Source organism: Mesoplodon mirus (genome assembly GCF_964341445.2).
Source record: "Mesoplodon mirus genome assembly, chromosome: 14".
NCBI classification, from domain to species: domain Eukaryota; kingdom Metazoa; phylum Chordata; class Mammalia; order Artiodactyla; family Ziphiidae; genus Mesoplodon; species Mesoplodon mirus.
In genome coordinates, this window is record NC_138990.1 from 31,477,942 (window position 1) to 31,496,743 (window position 18,802).

The following is an 18,802-nucleotide window of genomic DNA, read 5'->3' on the forward strand; positions in this document are numbered from 1 at the left end:
TTCAATGAGCATCCTGCATCTGCCCATATGTAGAAAGGTGCTAAATGCATTAACTTGAGATTCTGGTTTTTCTTTAATTAACAGTAATCTTTTGATGTTCCGACTACCTGGGGTTTTGTTTGTTTGTTTGTTGCAAAAAGTCCTATATATCCTGGCTCCTCCCTTACCTCTTTGGAGAAATCCCTCAGAGTTACGTGAGAGGCTGTCTCCGGGCTTAAGTCCTCAGCAACTTTTAGGTTTTTCAGTCGACACTCCCAATTAGCCATCTTCATTCCACCCTTGTGATCTGTGGCTGTTCCCCATACAGAGACCTGAATAACAACTAAAAGAATAAATTAGAGCATGTCATTCCTCTGTTCAAAATCCTTCAATGACTTCTCAACACATTTAGAATTAAATTGAAATACCTTCCGTGGCCTCAGAAGAAATATTCAACATACTCATATTTAACAACTGGTAGGGAAATATATATTATGTATAAGTTTCTACATAAATCACAATTTAAAAATACATTCCCTTCTATTTTCTAAATAAACCAAACTATATCTGTTTATATAATAAAACAGCTTACAGATGATGTAAGTTGAAACACAGAGCATTCATCAAATCAGTGTAATAATTTCTAAGTCATTTCTGGTTTTCGTGTGATCTTTGGTTTCATACATTCTCACTAATTAAATAATGTCCCTACTGGGGCTAGGATTTGACAGAGTGGAACACATCAAACTCCTCCAATAGCTTCCCCATTAAATCAGTAGCCACTAGGTCACTTGTGGTCTTGAAATACAGAATTTCTCTTAATAAAACAATATTGTTTGTGGTACTGAGTTGTCCCTCAGCTTCTGTTGAACGAAGAGTAATTATATTCAAACATTTTCTGAGCCTTACAATATCATCTAAGGTTCTCAACGTCGTCAACATCTTATTACTGGCTAAGCCACAGGGACCCACTGTGGAGTGACGTATTTTGCCGCATTTCACGAGGTTGACCTTCCGGAGAGGGCCATGTGGCCAAGGCTATGTTCTCCACTAGGCTCCTTGGTTTTGACTCCTGGCTCTGCCACTTACAGAAATTTAAAATCTCTTTGTTTTAGTTTTCTTGTCTGTAAAATGGGGCTGCTGCTGATGATAATATTCGAAGGAGTTAACAGGTTTAGACTGGTGTTTGGCCCAGAAAACGTTACATATGCATCGGCCCTCACTCACTAAGGAAACCAGCGCTGGCAGGCCCTCAACCGGAAGACCCGTGGAGGGTTTTAACAAATGCACGCCCTTAGACGGAAGTGAATTTCAGTAAGAATGGTGAGACGTGGGGGCTGCACCCTGGTGTCCTCAGGCCCTTCCTTCCTCCACTCCTGGGGTGGGAGTGTCTGCCCTCCCAGTGGAGCCCCAACACCTGGCTTATGTCTATGTGGGGCCCCATTTTTCTGCTCCCCCAGGCTCTCCCTGCTCTCTCTCTGAGTCAGAATCTTGTGAAGCCTCTTATCCCCACACACAGGTCCGGGTTAAGTGGGCAGGACAAGGCAGCCGTGGCTGATCCACCGGGAGTCCCTTCCCGCCTCCCTGGTAGGAGCCAGTGATGGTGGCCAGGAGGCAGGACCCACCAGGGACGCCTGGTATAACATGTAGAAGGGGCTATAAGGGTGTACTGGCCTCGTATTAGCCCCGTGGGTCCAGGAGACCTTCAGCAATCAGCAATCGGGCCTCGCCCAGCATCTGACCCCGAGGCCAATGACTCTACTGTTCACCTGTTACCCTCCAGACACACAGGCTTCCTTTTGGTCCTCAAACACACCAAGCCCGGTCCCGTCTCGGGACTTGTCGCTCTCCCTGGGACACAGTCCCCCACAGTCCTGCATGGTTCCCACTGCAGTCCCACCTTGGCTCACCTGGCCCATCTTCAGAGAGGTTTCCCTGATGACCCCGTAAAAATTCTGTGCACTTACCCCACCCAGTCATGGTATATACCTACCCAGCTGCGTTTTCTAAAGCATCTATCTACACCCTAAAGTTATATTTTATAGTTATCAGTTTTCTATTCTGTTGTAATAAATATGGCTGAAATAACAGACAACAAATAACATTGGAAGACGTAGAAAATGCTGAAAATTTAGAAGAAACAAGTATGAGAACATATTACACAGGTTTGCAATTTGAAGGTTTGCTATATAGTTGGATAAAATACAGATGTTTCTAATAAGTCCCTGTTCAAGGTAGTCACTAGATTGTTTCAAAAATGAAATAGGGAAAGAATTACTTTCGAGGAGCTGCTAATGGGAAGATGCACCAGGGAGCATATATTCTCAACAGTAAATAATTTCTTTTACAAAAGCAATATTTCGGGTAAAATTGTGTCCATATAACCAATGAAAGAGTGGCTGCTTTGACTAGAATAATAAAAGGACTCTGAGATATGGTTGCTTACAATGCCGTGGGTGAAATCCATCCATGGCCTCATGCACTAGCAGGAAGTGGCAGCAAAGGTTGAAGGCAGAATTGTGCACATCGCTGCAGGAGGCCACGGATCTGGCTAATTCTGTAAACACAAGACCTTGCAGGTGCCACAGGATTGTGACCGTAACCTGTAATGGGCTGAATATCCATGAAAGTCCTTTTCCACCTCGAAGGTTGTTGGTTGTCTCATGGCAAAATACTAAAAAGACCTGTCAGACTTGCAGATGAGTTGTCTTTTTTTTCTTTTTACACAAAATGCAAGTATCAGATTTGGACATGTGATAACAAGTGGCTGTCAGTGGCATACTGCCGGGCAGATATTTTTGGAATTGTGAATACACCTAATTTGTCCCTTTGGAGTAAATGGGATGTTTTAACCAAGCGAGCAGCTGAATGGCTGGATGTGTTGAGTGGCCTTATCTCTATATTTACGATCACAACTCCCCCATTTCCAAGAGCTATTACACCTCTGATCCCTCCTTAGACCTCGTACAAGCCCCCACCCCACTCAGCTGATGACTTGCTTCCCATCTCACCGGAACAGTCAGAAAAGCCTTTCCAGCCATTCCCACCAGTGCCTGAGCCTGCTCACACGCTCTCAGTTCACAGATGAATTGCCTACAAGGCCAACCCTTCTGCTTGGGCCGCATATCCCGCGCCCCTCTCGCAGCTCAGGGAAAGCCCCCTGAAATCGTGCCCTGTCTCTTCTGCATCAGCATTTTCCCCTCTCTGACAGTTCATTTCCATAAGCTTATTTTATTTTTTATTTTTTTGCGGTACGCAGTCCCCTCACTGCCGTGGCCTCTCCCATTGCGGAGCACAGGCTCCGGACGCGCAGGCTCAGCAACTATGGCTCACGGGCCCAGCCGCTCCGCGGCATGTGGGATCTTCCCGGACTGGGGCACAAACCCGTGTCCCCTGCATCGGCAGGCGGACTCTCAACCACTGCGCCACGAGGGAAGCCCTCCATCAGCTTATAAACGTCTTAAGCAAGCAAAGAAACAAAAGCAGACCAAAGTCTCTCTGGACTTTACATCGCCTACCAGCTGCGGCTCCCCTGCCTCTGTCTGCAACAGAATTCCTCACAAGTGAGGTCTACACTCTTGGAACACATGCTATTTGGCTTTCTTGTCAAGGTCGTTGATGGCACCACTGTCCAAACCTGCCGGTCAGCCCCCGGTCCCTGTCCCACTGTAGTTCTCCAGAGCACTAGACAGAGTTGAGGGCTTGTCCTTTTGGACACGCTCTCTTCACTTGGCATCCAGGACACCGCACGCTCCTGGCCACCCTTCTACGCCCCAGGCATTTGGCTCAGGGTCCTTTTCCGGGTCCTAGTTCTGGCCCCTCCTCGTGCATTTGCTGGACCGCCCAGTCTTAGTCCTCACACCTTTTTCTCTGTCTACTCTCAGACCTTTCCTTGATGACCTTAGCCAGGCTCTTCACTCCCCACATTATACCTCCGGTTTCTACGTTTCCCCTGAGCGTCAAACATCTATTCGACAGCACGTTCAGCACCTCCACTTGGACATCAAATAGGCATCACTAACTTAAACATCTTCTAAACTGAACTCTTGATTTTTTTCCCCAAACCCTACCATAAGCCCGCACCTAAGTCTTCCCTGTCTCAGTAAAACGGCAACTTCATTCTTATGTAGGTTCAGACCCCAGGCTTTGCTGTCATCCTTAACTCTTCTCTTTTCCTCACACCCCTTCCCGTAAGGGAAGACTTTTTGCTTACGCCTTTGAAATGTATGGAGAAGGTGACCACTTCTCATCAGCATCACCACCCTCACCCTACCAGCAGCCCGCACCTGGGTCATTTCCGTAGCCTCCAAGGTGATCTCCCTGCCCCTCCACCAGCCCCTTCCAATCTACTCTCCAGACCCCCAGGGCAACCCTTCTAAACGATGAGTCAGCAGCCGTCACTCTCCTGCTCTCCATCTCACCGAGAATAACCTCTAACGTCCTTACTATTATCCACAAGACCTTACTCATGTCTGGCCCGGCCCGGCCACCTCTCTGACCTCCTGCCCTCTGCCACCTCCTCCTGGCTTTTTAAGGACCACCTTACTGTCTCAAGGTCTTTGCGCCGGGAGTGCTAACCCCCAACAAATCTAAATGGCTAGGCCCCCCAGTTCCTTTTTTTTTTTTAATATTTATTTATTTTATTTATTTGGCTGGGCCAAGTCTTAGGTGTGGCGCAAGGGACCTTCGCTGCGGCATGCGGGATCTAGTTTCCTAACCAGGGATCGAACCGGGGCCCCCTGCATTGGGAGCGGAGTCTTAACTACCGCACCACTGGGAAGTCCCAGTCCCCCAGTTCTTTTATGTCTCCTCTCAACTTTCACCTTTGAGAGGCCCTCCTAGGCCATTTTGTCTAAAATAGCAACTCCCACCCACCCCCGATCTTCACGTTCTGCTTTCTTTTTCCTCATGGCAGTGTTTTGCTATCTGACATATTTTATATTTATTTATTTATTTATTATGTGTCTCCCTCAGCTAGAATGTAAGCTTCATGAGGTAGAGATGTTTTTGTTTACTGCTTTATCTCCTCCTTGTATCCAAAAGGTGTCTGGTGACTTCTCTGGTAGTACAGTGGTTAAGAATCTGCCTGCCAATGCAGGGGACACGGGTTCAATCTCTGGTCTGGGAAGATCCCACATGCCGCGGAGTAACTAAGCCCGTGCACCACAACTAGTGAGCTTGCACTCTAGAGCCAGTGAGCCACAACTACTGAGCCTGAAAGCCACAACTACTGAAGCCCACGCGCCTAGAGCCCGTGCTCCGCACCAAAGACAAGCCACCGCAATGGGAAGCCCATGCACTGCAATGAAGAATAGTCCTCGCTCGCCACAACTAGAGAAAGCCCGCGCAGAGCAATGAAGACCCAACGCAGCAAAAAATAAATAAATAAATAAATAAATAAATAAATAAATGTGTCTGGCACAAGCTAGGCACTCAATTGTTTAATGCATTAAAAAGTAACTGCTTTTTTCGAAGTAACATGCTATGGAGAGAGCATTTTGAGACTAGATGTTTGCAAATGTGTCCATTGTTATGAAAACACTTGGTTCTATGCATCTTTGTGAGGTATCTTTTTCTGTTATGACTGCCATTAAAAAGAAGTATTAAATTGAACTTAGAACAAAAACTACAAATCACTGTATTACAGTATTAAGCCAAGATTTAAAGAATAGTGAACTCTAATTACATAACTCTTACTAGTATTTTCACTGAAAGGAAAGTTATTTATTATGTTAATAAGTAACTTAAATTTTTATTTATTTTATCAATAAACATATAAACATTTATTTTATATATTTATGAGTGTTCTATAATATACATCACTAGAACAGTCCTGCATGTATACAATATATACAAAAATACATATCTGTATAATGGGTATGCGTGCTCAAAATTTTTCTCTGGTATTTTGCTGTCTAAGGGGTATGTGTTAGGACAGGATTAGATCTGGGCACATGTTTTAGGTTTTTTTGGTTTTTAAAAAATATTTATTTATTTATCTTTGGCTGCGTTGGGTCTTCGTTGCTGCGTGTGGGTTTTTCTCTAGTTGTGGTGAGTGAGGGCTATTCTTCGTTGCAGTGTATGGGCTTCTCATTGTGGTAGCTTCTCTTGTTGCGGAGCATGGGCTCTAGGCGCATGGGCCTCAGTAGCTGTGGCACGCAGGATCAGTAGTTGTGGCTCGTGGGCTCTAGAGCGCAGGCTCAGTAGTTGTGGTGTATGGGCTTAGTTGCTCCGCGGCATGTGGGATCAGGGCTCGAACCCATGTCCCCTGCATTGGCAGGTGGATTCTTAACCTCTGAGCCACCAGGGAAGTCCTAGGTTTTTGTTACATCACATTCTACTTCAAGAACCAATGTGAGAAATGGCAAAAAATTTAAGGCCATTTTAAATTCACCATAGGATTCTTCTGCATGTCATTGTGTTTCATTCATGTTGTTTTATGTAGCAGTTGTTCATTCTTCTTCATTGCTGTACTGGATTCCACTGGATGACTAAATCACATTTGCTTGTCCATTCTCCTGTTGATGGACATTTGGTTGTTTGTAATTTTTGGCTATTATAAAGAAAGGTTTATGAAAATAATTGTACATATCTTTTCGTGAACATATGCACAAATTTACCTTGGGTATATATCTAGGAGTGGAATTGCTCGGTCATTATTAGCACAGATTTAGTATGACTTCCAAGACTTTTCCAAAATATTCAATTTATACTCCCATCAGTAAAGTAGAAGAGACCCAATTCATCCATATTCTTGGCGAACCTTGACACTTTCAAATTTTTTAAAATATTTAGTTGTTCTGGTAGATGTGTGGTGGCATCTCACTGCTGTTTGTTTGTTTGTTTGTTTTGCAGTACGTGGGCCTCTCACTGTTGTGGCCTCTCCCGTTGTGGAGCACAGGCTCCGGACGCACAGGCTCAGCAGCCATGGCTCACGGGCCTAGCTGCTCCGTGGCATGTGGGATCTTCCTGGACCGGGGCACGAACCCATGTCCCCTGTCATTGTTGTTTTAATTTTCGTTTTTCTGATGACTCATGATGTTAAGCACCTTTCCATGTATTTATTGTTCTTTTAGCTGTCCTCTTTTGTGAAATAGTTGTTCAAGTCTAGCCTATTTTTAATTGTTTTTTAATTGATTTGTAAGAATTCTTTGTTATGGAGATAAGTCTTTTGTTGAATATATGAATTACGAATACCTTCTCTCTGTCTTTTGTTTGCCTTAACAATGTCTTTTGATGAACTAAAATTTTAAATTTTAATGAAGTCCAATATAACAATCTTTCCTTTCATGGATAGTGCTGTTTTGTGATCTTTTAAGGAAATCTATCCTATCCTAAGCCATAAAGATATTTACCTACTTTTTTTTTTTTCTTAGAAGCTTTATGGTTTTACCTATCACATGTAGGTCTGTGATTCATCTCAAATTAATTTTTGTGTGAGATAGGGGGTCAATAATTTTCATATGAATTCAATTCAAATGATCCAGAATCATTTATTGTAGAACAATCCTTTCCCCACTGAACTTTAGCAGCACCTTTGTTGAAAATCAGGTTATCTTATATGTATTTATGGGTCAGTTTCTGGACTTTGTATTCAGTTCCATTGATCTTTTGTCTATCCTTGCACCACACTATCTGGATTACTATTTAAATTGTTGTTGTTATTGTTTTTCAATGTTAAACCAACCTTGCATTCCTAGAATAAACCCAATGTCATTTTGATTTACTGTTCTATTTATATATTGCTGAATACAGCAAAGGACTTGCATTCAATTTGCTGATATTTCATTTGTTCTGAGGAGAGAATGGACTTTAATTTTTACTTTTCTTGAAATATCCTTGTCAGATTTGGGCGTCAAGTTTAAGGTAGCCTCACAAAATTTATTGGTAACTGCTCTCTCTTTTTTCGTTATTTGGAATAGTCTGTGTGAGATGGGTGTTATTTCTTTCTCAAAATTTTGGTAGAATTTACCAGCTGTGCCATTTGAGATTGAGGTTTTCTTTGTGAGAAATTTTTTTTTTTTTTACTTATAGAGTCAATTTCTTGAATAGATATAAGGTTGTTCACATCTTGTATTTCTTCTTGCATAGCTCTTGGTTATGTGCTTTTCTAGGAATCTGTCCATCCATCAACATTTTCAGATTTATTGTCTTAGAGCTGTATCCTCTTATGATCTTTTTAATGTTTATGGTATCTGTAGTGATGTCACTTTTATTGTTCTAATATTGGTTAATTTTGCTTTTCTTCTTGATTGGTCTTTCCAGGGTTTACTGAATTTATGATTCTTTTTAAAGAGTTAATATTAGTTTGTGGACCCCCCCCCCACTGAATGTTTGCCTTTTCTTTTATTAATCTCTCTTCTTTTTAATTTCCTTCCTTCTATTATTATTATTATTATTATCTGGTTTAACCTTCTTTTTCTAACTTCTCGAGATGTATGTCTCTATCACTGATTTTCAGCCTTTCTTTTTTCTAATCCATGAATTTCAGGCTATAAATTTCCCTCCAGATTTAAGTGCATTTCATAATTTTGCTATGATACATTTCCATTTTTATTCAGTTCAAAATGTTCTGTCAGTCCCTTGTGACTGCTCAGTTGATTGGGCTGTTTAGAAGTTTACTGCTTAATTTCCAAACAATTGGGAATTTTCTAGTTACTTAGCATATAGTTGATAACACTGGTAGCTGACTTCTCAACAGAAACAATGAAAGAAGAAATGGAACCATGTCTTCAGAGAGCTGAAAGAACAACTGCTAATCCAGTAATCTATACCCAGAGAAAATATCCTTTATATTCAGTGTCCTCTCTCCCTACAGGCAGAATTGAGTAATAGTTTGTGTTGGATTCTGTGTTTGTCACTTAAGAGGTATGGTACCCTGGGGACGTTAACTGCGTGGGCATAAGAGTGGTGTGGGGGTCCTTGCTATGGTTAGGTCCTCCTTTTGTTAGGATTGAAGGGCTAAATACATCTCTTGCTGATATCACATTCTTTCTTTAGATATATTAATACCTTCAATCAGGCTTTGGTGTTATATCAAATCTTGGCCCAGGGACTCGTCAATCCCTGTAAGGGTTTATTATCTCCATTCTAATTTTATTTCCCTGTTTCCTCTTCTTGGCATTGCCTCAATATTGCTCCACCATATCACCTGTTATGTAGCTGAATTATTTTCAAGAAATACGCCCACATTCACTCTCACCTGCAGTACAAGACAGAGTCCATCTCACTGAGCCCTTCTGCCACTGATTATTTCCATTAAGCAAAAATCATCTGTGCCAATCTGACAGGTCAGCAATGGCATGTGAACCAGTTTTAAGAAATGCATATTAAAGCTTCTCTGCTGAAATAGTCATCTAAGTCTTACAGTCTAAGAAGACATTTTCTTTCAAGGAGTCTGACTTTGCTCAAAACACTCAATTTTCTGCTAAGGAATGGCTGGGAAAATCTGTGACTCATTTCTGTGCAACCACATGTCCAAAGTCTCAAATCAAGACACGTCATCTATTTAAACTATTTTGCATATATGTAAAAATCTTACAAAGTCATCCATCCATTTAACAAATATTTATTGATCACATCTTATAAGCTAAGTACTGTTCTAGGCCCTGGGTATACAGCAATAAACAAAAAGACAAAACTTCCTGATGCCATGGTGCTCATATTTCAGTTCAACATACTAACTCCAATTTAGTTGGGCATTCAGCAGTGCCCCCTTCCCATTGTAAAATGTCAACATTTGAAATCAGGGTTTGTCTGGAAAATTAGAGGCTTATAATCAAGCTGTTCATATGACAATACTTAATGCTTTGAAGATGGGTAAGGTTTTTTGGAAAGAGTTTGAAGCTTCAGAGCCAAGCCTGGCAAATGACCTGGGTGACACAGCTGGAGAGGAGCATTTATCTAATGCCATGATTAAAATAATAAGACTGAATGCTCCACTGGACTGGGTGCCTCTTGAAGGCAAGGACCCTGTCCTGTTTATCTCTCATTTCCCAATTGCTGGCACAGTGCCTGCCATATAGTGGGTGTTGAATGACTTTGCAAAAGAAATGAATTGACAGGTGAATAAGGAGTGAGTGAATACAGAGCTACTCCTTTGGTGGTCTCCTCCACTCTCATGACTTTAAATGCCATCTAGACAGAGATAAATCCCAAATATATATCTCCAGTCCAGAACCTGCCTCAGAATGCTAGACTGCTATATCCAATTGCCTTCTCATCCTACCTAGAGGTCTTATAAGCACCTCTCACTTGACAGGTCCAAAGTCAAATTCCTGATTCCTCCTCTACCCCCCTCCCAAACTGGTCCACCCATAGTCTACTCTGTCAAATACAGCTTCACCCTTCCAGGTGCTCAGGACAAAAATCTTGAAGTCACCCTTGACTCCCTTCATCCTCCATAGCTGCTTTGATGGGCTTCTTATCCATCAAGATATCCTTATGGTTCTACCTTCAAAATATACATTTCCAGAATCTGTCTACTCCTCACTGTCTCCACTGCTTTTACCTGGTTCAAGCTACCAGGATTATTGTAACAGACTCCTGACTTGCCTCCCAACTTCTACGTTTGCCCCCTAGCAGTCTACTCTCCCCACAACAGCCAGAGTAATCTGTTAAACATGTAAGATTGTGTAACTCCCACAACGGCGTCTCTAATTGCTCCAAGTCTAAGTCCTTGGAGCTGTATTTTGCCCTTGCCTCATTTTCTACTCTCCCTTTAGCTCGCTGTTCCAGCCACTCGCTGACCTCCTTGCTGATCCTTAAATGGTCTGGCATGAGGTTCAGGACTAGGGCCTTGGTACTCACTGTTCCCTCTGCAGGGAATGAGGTTCCCAACATGGTTCTTGCTCCCTTGCCTCAAAGGTCACCATCTCAGGGAGACCTTTCTTGACCACTCCATTTAAAACTGAAACCACAATATGGCTCCCATTCTCCTTTCCTGTTTTATTTTTCTCCTTGGCACTCATGCCCGTTTAACATACCCTATGTTCTCCTTATGTATTTTTGTCTCTCCCCACCAGATTATAATCTCCATAAAGGCAGGAATTTTTGCTTACTTTGTTCACTGCTTAATCCCCAAGACCTAAAACAACGCCTGTTTAATGAAATGAAAGTGCCCAATGAAGGGACAACAATAAAGCTAAATTTAATGAGCATTTACCATGTGAGGCTCCATCGCGAGGGACCCACAGGTAACAGCTAATTTTTACAGAGGAGGAAATTGAGGAACAGAGAAGCAGAAAAGCCATGATTACAAACCCAGTTCTAACTCAACCACGTGTTCTTTTCTCCAGAACCCGGTGCCTCTCTTGTGCCAGAACCAGGTGGAGAGCCCCGAGCGCTCTGAGTCCACGCCACCGCTCCCCCCTCGCAGCCCGAAAGCAGGAGAGCTGCCGGGAAGGAACGGCTGTCGGAACAGAGACTGAATCCTCTCAGCAGTAGGCACCGCCCACTTTTTTACTGATTGGTTTTAGTTACCTTGACTAGGAAAGGGATGCTGTCTGGGGACGCAGGATTAGTGTCGCTTCATCCCGGAGCTAGCGGAAGCTTTCCCGCCGCCGCAAGAGACAAATCCAAAGTCAAGGGTCTCTGTTTCCGCCCGGAGGGCTCTTCCCGCCGCTCCCGGAAGCTGCTCTCGCTGCCGGGGTAACGGGCCGCGGCGGCGGCGGCGGCGGCGGCGGCGGCGCCGTTATGGACCTGGAGGAGGCGGTGAGGGGGCCGAGTGCCGCGCAGCCGGGCGGCGGGGCGGGAAGGGAGGGAGGCTGAGGAGTAGGGGTGGAGGACGCCGGTTGGCTGTGGGGGCGGCCACTGGCCGAAGGGGGACGGGGCGGAAGGCTGCGGCGTAGGGACAGGGATGGGGCTGGCGGGGCTGGCGGGCCGCGTGTGCCCGCGCTTTGGGGGAAGAGGCTGGAGTTTCTGGCTGGGTGAGGTTGTGGGTGAAGGGACGGTGAGGTGTTGGTTGATGTGGGTGTGTTTCGGGAGGAGGCTGAAGTTGTGGGTTTTGTGGGGTGGCCACCCACGTAGCTCATCTCCTCTAATCGGGACCACCCAGAAGTTCCCTTTGATGCTGGAGGTTGGGCGAGGGAGGCGGTGCTTGGAACCAGAATGCCCCCAAGTAACCCCTGCCGGTGTCTCTGCGAATCTTAGCCACGGCCTGTGCAGGAATTCCAAATTCGGGTTTGGGGACACTCCAAGATTACGATAGTTATCCACATGGGGTCACTGAAAACTTGACCAACTTGTTGAAACAGAGTTGGCATGCATTTTGACGCACTTCATAAAACGCCACTCTTTGATGGCGTTAGAGGAGCAGTCGGTAATTAGATCAACAATAATAAGATTTCACGCACCAGAGAGTTGCAAATGGATAATTTGGTGCCAGTCTATGTATGTACAGAAGCATTATGGTGATAGAAGGCCTTATTCTTTGTAGACGCTCAATAAATGTCTACTGAATGAGGGTTAACGTCTGTAGATGCTAGGTTAATGAAATTAGCAATTAGAACTCACCATTAGCGTGTATAGTTATGAGTAGGGGTCTTGTCTGTTTTGCTCACCCTCAAATCCCCAGCACCTAGTTAAGTGCCTAGTACATACATAGTTGGTACTCCTTGTATTGCTGAGTGAACAAATCGAAACTTGAAACAACCCTAGTAAAACTCTGGCTCCTTTGTGGTGGGTATGTGTTCTTAGTGTCCTGGAGGAAGTTCCAAATGGTATGCTACTTCTATTTTTTAAGTCTTCTCTATACTTGAATCTTATCATCTTTTTCCTCACAGCATGTTCAAGGAGTTTTATTTACTCATCTTTTTTTTTCCCACTTTACCCCTACCACCTTGTCTTCTTTGTCTTTTTTTTTCACCCTCACACACTGCATATTTTAGAAACATTTCTTTAATAGTTTAATTCAGTTTCAAATGGCTCAGACTGAACTGTTCTTCTTGTTTATAGATAATCCCTCTGGTATATTTTCTATTCTCAGTGATTCTTTATTTATAGAGTAAAATTGTAGGGAGCCCTCTAAGTAGAACTGCAGCGTTTAGGTACACTGTATTGAATGTGGTTTTCCTTTTCTCCTACAGAAAGAGTTCAAAGACCGCTGTTCTCAGTGTGCTGCTGTCTCTTGGGGTCTCACTGATGAAGGCAAATATTATTGCACTTCTTGTCACAATGTTACAGAAGTAAGTAACAGACCTCATTTATGAATTTGCTTGTGCTTTAAAAGTTGCAGTTTCAGCCTAATATGTGGCATAGGTCCCCCCAAAACTGATCTCTTTTTATTACTCAGGCAATGTCCAAATATGAAGAGTGTAAGCGGTCCTCAAATGCTTACACAAGTGTTGAAGACTTTGTAAGGTAGATTTAGGATGAGCTTTTGAAATTATGTTGGGCCACATATATAAATGTTTTCCTGATTCAGACTGTGTAGTATGTATATAAGGGGAAATAATTAAAATTGCACTTACAAGATGATGCATTTATTTTTATTAGTTACCACTTATTTAAGAGTTTTTAATGTATTGTGGTAGCTTAGAGGTTTGGAAGACGGAATGTTAGAAAGACTGTTGGGAGTACGAGAAATGTGCTTCATCGTCATTATATCTTTGTACAGTGCCTTACACATTACAGAGTGTTTTCTCATCCATTAATTCATCCCCTCCTCATAACAACCTGTGAGATGTGTATACTATTACACCTATCTGTAGATGGGGCAAGCAAGGCTCATCAGTTGAGTGAGTTTGCCATAGTCACATGGATAGAGTGCTGAGCCAGGACTTGAACCTCAGGCTTTCGACTCCAGTGGTCATTTTATTCCACCACACCTGTCTCTTAAGGGAGAGGTTGGCCTGCTGTCCTGTGGAACCTTGGTAAATGAGGCTCCCTTCACACTGGGAGTGCTAGGTCCTCTCCTGGTTACCACACCTTCAGGACAGTATAACCAAAATAATCAAGTGTGTGGATAGCTTGCTATGGGACAGGCTAAACATGCCAGGACTCTGCTCTCTGGAAAAGGATTTGCTCAAAGTCTACAGAGCCAGGAAGGAACAGATATACTACCTTTGCCGTATAGGCCTATATAAGAAAGGTAAATTTGGGACAAATATAAGTAACTGTGTGAACTTCTTCTGGCCAAGATGGAGTAACAGGAGCCCACCTTAAACAACTAAAAGCCTGGACAAAATGTATGAAGTAAAAACTAGTTTTCTTGAGAAAAGTGGTTAATTTAGCTTGCAACTCAATCACCCAAGAGCTTTTCCTTGAGACAGTCTTTGTTCTTCAGTCTGCTTCCCATTTGGTCACACAGAGTATTAAGAAGATATGTACTCACTCGATGAAATTGTTGATCTGATGGATATGTTCATTACCTTGTTTGTGGTGATGGTCTCGAGGATATACATACATACACACACATCAACTTGTACACTTTAAATATGTGCAGTTTGCTTTGATGTATATTGAGTTTTTGCTTTTGTACCAGCAGTACAAATGTAAACATGGTGAAGGAAGATGTGTCTAAATGGACTGTTTATCGTTAGCAGATGAAGTCAGCATATACTATTTTTGGAGAAATTAAACTACATTAACTAATTGCTTTCTTTTATTTCTGTCTTTGATAATGTTTCTGTTTGTTTCTGTCTGATAAAATCTGCTGCAGTCGTTTTTTAACTTGAAAGCCCCTAATACCACTGTTTCCACATTTGAAAGATATCAGCCTGTATGGATAACTTGTCAAGAATGTAGCATTCTTGAGGGTGGGCACCATCTTTAAACAGACGCAGAACCTGTCTCAGTGCCTCCCATGTGATAGGCAGAGCTCTGTGTTGCACAACTTCAGTGGTTTCTCTTGGCTTTATTGTCTTCATATAGAGTGTGACACGATCAATCCTTCCTGGAGAGCGGGGGTGTGGCGTGGCAGTGTGGAAATCCAGTGGGTGGGGAATGGCCAATGAGATGGTGGTTTGCACATGCAAAGAGTGGAAGCTGTGGCACAACTTGCCCTGTTTTTCTGCTCCTTTCATTGCCCTTCAACTTACTCTGTATATAATTCTCATGTTTTAGATACTCCACCATCTGGAAGAAGGCCCTCTGAATTGATAAAGGAATTAGAATGTTATCTTGATTGATTTTATACAGGAAAAAATTTTCAGGTCTTAAATCTAGCCAATTTATATTATAGACATTCTCGGAAGTATTTTGTGGGTATTTAATAAAGGTGTATGCTAGAATTGTGTGAGTTTAATAGATTTTTATGATCATAAGAGCAGATTCATTGTAGAAAATTTAGAAATTATGAAGATGAAAGCTAAAATTATCAGTGATCTCAACATACAACATTTCTTTCGACAGCTTCCATTTAGTCTTCTTTTTTTTTTTCTTTTTTTGTGTATGAGAAGGGGAAGGGAATGTGGTTGGGTACCACTGAATCTTCTGTCTTAATAAATATTGTCCTGTGTTATTCTAAACATTTGTGGACGTGTTAATTGACTGTATAAATATTCCACAATATAACTATTCAGTAATTTAATTAGTTACTGTTTCAGTTTGTATATGTAGCTTTTTCTAGCTTTTAGTTATTTCACATTTTGTCTAATCCAGATTTTAAGCCCTTTTTTTTTTTTTTTCTTGCCTACTCTTTATAGGTTTTACCTGTTTTTGCTGGGTAACTGCTTTGGTGTGTATTCTGACATGTCTTATTTTCTCAGTGTGGCCAACCCAGTCCACCAGAACTGCTTTGAATGTGGTTTCTTTAACAAGAGAGGATGTATTCCAAAAATCCTGTTAGAGACATTTCTTTTGTTCTTAATGAAAGTTGAAGATAAATTTCATTCCAAATCTCTAAATTTGGACAAATCTATAAATGTTCCCTGTTGGTTAAAAATCTTCACCTTTTCCCCATCATTTAGACCTAATTCTTTTATATTTTGGTTGTGAGAGAACCAGAATCTTAGGTACTAGCCCTTGAGAGAACTTGGAATTGAAGACGTTGGGATGAACTGTACTCAGCATTTAGTCATTCTAAAATCCTATAGGTTTGATTAAGAATAAAAGTAGCTCTTTTATAATTTCATAAATAAAGCTGTTTTAGAGTATTAAACACATAGAAAAGTAGGATGAAACTAATCTATGTAGCTTAGGCATTGCTGACTACAGTGAATACAGAAGTTATTTTAATTTCAAAGTATGTTTTGGATAGAGAAAAAAGTGAATAAATTTGACTTTACAATTGGTTTCAAACAATTAAAAATTGATTTCAAATAAAAGTTTATTCATTTGACATACATTTATTTAGTGTTTACTGTGTTCCTGGCACAGTTTTAGGTACTGAGAAATTTTGAATCAGGAAGCAATATAGGGCTTCCCTGGTGGCGCAGTGGTTGAGAGTCCACCTGCCGATGCAGGGGACACGGGTTTGTGCCCCGGTCCAGGAAGATCCCGCATGCCACGGAGCGGCTGGGCCCATGAGCCATGGCCGCTGAGCCTGTGCATCCGGAGCCTGTGCTCCGCAACAGGAGAGGCCACAACAGTGAGAGGCCACAACAGTGAGAGGCCCGCGTACTGCAAAAAAAAAAAAAAAAAGCAATATAAAGGCTAACCAGAATGTTACACTTTATCTAATTTTCCCAAAATATTACCATCATTGGTCCTGGCACTCACAATCTGGTTCATTATACATCCCAGAGCATGCTTGGCAGTATATTTAAGGAGATGTAAAACTATCTTTTTATGGTCTTTTTAATGGTCTGCTTCTATTTCCTGCAGAGATCTAGGGAAGTTATAAACACTGGGGCTATTCCTAATACTAAAATACAAGCCATCAACCGGGGACTTAAAAGAAAACGAAAACTTGGTAAGCTCTTTCTTCATATGTGCTTAGCATTTTTCAATCATGTTTTCACTTTCATGATTTGGGGATGAGGAATGGAATTTTAAATGGATTCTAAAGAAGTTGCCAGAATTTTAAGCAGGTAATCCAAAGTAGAATTAGAGTGGATAATTATTGATGGTAAAATTGGAAGCAGATGTCTTAAAACATGTCCATTTTTTATTCTGCTTATGGTTAATGACTTGATTTTCCAGTGGAGCAACTATTATGCAAAAAATAATAGCAAAGGTAGCATATTTCTTTTTGTGTGTTGGTATATGTTTTTCTGTTTTATATCTGTTATCTATTATATGATTTTCTGTGCTTTTAAAGAAAAATGCTTATTTTCTGAGATGAATCAGCTGTGGAGTTGTCAGGTTAGGCAAGTTAAACATGATATTCAGCTTTCAGAAATCCATTTCTCACACTGAATTTTGAACACACCCTTTTAAAATAAGGAAAATTATTTTCCCTTAAAATAAGCTCAGCATGGTTGTGCTTTGAAAGGTAATCTATTTCATTCATCCAGTGAGTACATAATAATTAACCATTATTGAGAAGAATCTGAGGTTAAATTTAGCTGATGCTTTTTATTTCTGTGACTAATTGCCTAGGGCCAGATTCTCAGGTTTGAAACTAGGCTAATGGTAATGGTGGACTCTTCTATCTGAGGTAGCTTTAAGGATACACACATGAAATATATATATAAATGTTAATGAAATATCTACATGAAATACATTGCTGTTCTTAGATGAATAACAGAGAGACTGCCTGAATGCCAACTCATGTTCCTGTTTAACCTTTAGTAGTGACTATTTTTATTAGGCTAAACCTGATTAATTTTAATTAAATTTTATTAGAGTAAAACCTGATTAATTTGGACTTGACCTATCTAATAGTTAAAATTGTATATTTTAAACTTAAATTGCTGAAGGAACGTCAAGTGCTTCAAATTAAATGTTGAGTCTTATATTCAACCTCTTTGTCCTTAGTTGTTTCTTCATCTGTAAAGTGAGAATGTAATACCATTTATTATATAGAATAGGAACCCAGACTGAGAATATAGAATACGACTTTATCGGTTTGTCAGAGCAGTGTTCAGGAAGGAGAGGGCACACATGGATAGAGCTTGGAGAGTTTAAACTCCCTCACCTTTGGGAAGCGTCAAAATTACAGGCTTCCTGTTTTACTCCTATACAAGCTAAGACCCTTTCCAGAAAGTGCGTTAGTCAGCAGGGGTGGGGAGGCCTTGTGACATTTGAGGTAAGGGAGGGGCAAGGGAGTCCTGTGACATTCTGAGGGGAGAGAACCTCTTGGAGTCATGGTAACAGACTTCAGAAGCTGTGCGCTCATAAGATATTTTTCAAAGAGTTACAGTATTTGTCCAGTAGGGAGGGGTAAAACATAAGGGTCTTAACAGATTTTAACATTCTCTTCAACTGGTAGTTTTATTTAAACATGTAGCTTTGTCCATTGTAGTGGCAGTTCTCGTCACAATCTCTTAAGGTTGTTTTGAGGTTGGAAGAAAATAACCTACTTAAAACACCTGGTAACTAGGCTGAGCTCAATAAATCTTAGTTTCCTTGCTTTCAGTTTCACCCCAGAACTTAGAACTATCTTGAGAAAAGGAGAATGCCGTTGAGCAGTTTGTTTTCTTTGTATATTCTTATTGCCCTTTCCTGCGATCTTGGAGCTTCACATCTTCACTTTTGTTCATTCATTCTCCAAATACTCATTGTTCCTTTCCATGTGAGTTGGACCAGAGGAGTCATAGAAGCAGTGGCTGAGTGTTGAGTATCCTTTCATTTAGGATTCTTCAGTGCAGCATACATTTATAAAACTTGTTTCATTTTTTTAATGTGACTGTTCATTTTTCTGTCTCTGACATTAACATTTCAGAAAAATTATAGATAATTTAAAATATTTAAAATCTGATAAATTATAAAAATGATGTTT

General features: G+C 41.5%; 1 protein-coding gene and 1 long non-coding RNA gene across 2 annotated transcripts in view; one reads left to right on the forward strand and one right to left on the reverse strand.

The window, feature by feature from the left end:
* Positions 1–11,540, reverse strand: part of LOC309815585 — a 53,551-nt gene extending 42,011 nt beyond the window's left edge. Inside the window, exons 1-2 of the long non-coding RNA XR_014295899.1 lie at positions 11,461–11,540; positions 168–322 (exon numbers count right to left, since the gene is read on the reverse strand). This is a non-coding gene — a long non-coding RNA (uncharacterized lncRNA). The remainder of the gene's footprint in view (positions 1–167; positions 323–11,460) is intronic.
* Positions 11,541–11,594: 54 nt separating this feature from the next.
* Positions 11,595–18,802, forward strand: part of TAF1B (TATA-box binding protein associated factor, RNA polymerase I subunit B) — a 59,544-nt gene continuing 52,336 nt past the window's right edge. The window contains exons 1-3 of the mRNA XM_082642478.1: positions 11,595–11,691; positions 13,065–13,163; positions 16,744–16,831. Coding sequence (XP_082498604.1) covers positions 11,674–11,691; positions 13,065–13,163; positions 16,744–16,831 — 205 coding nt within the window. The 5' untranslated portion in view covers positions 11,595–11,673. The remainder of the gene's footprint in view (positions 11,692–13,064; positions 13,164–16,743; positions 16,832–18,802) is intronic.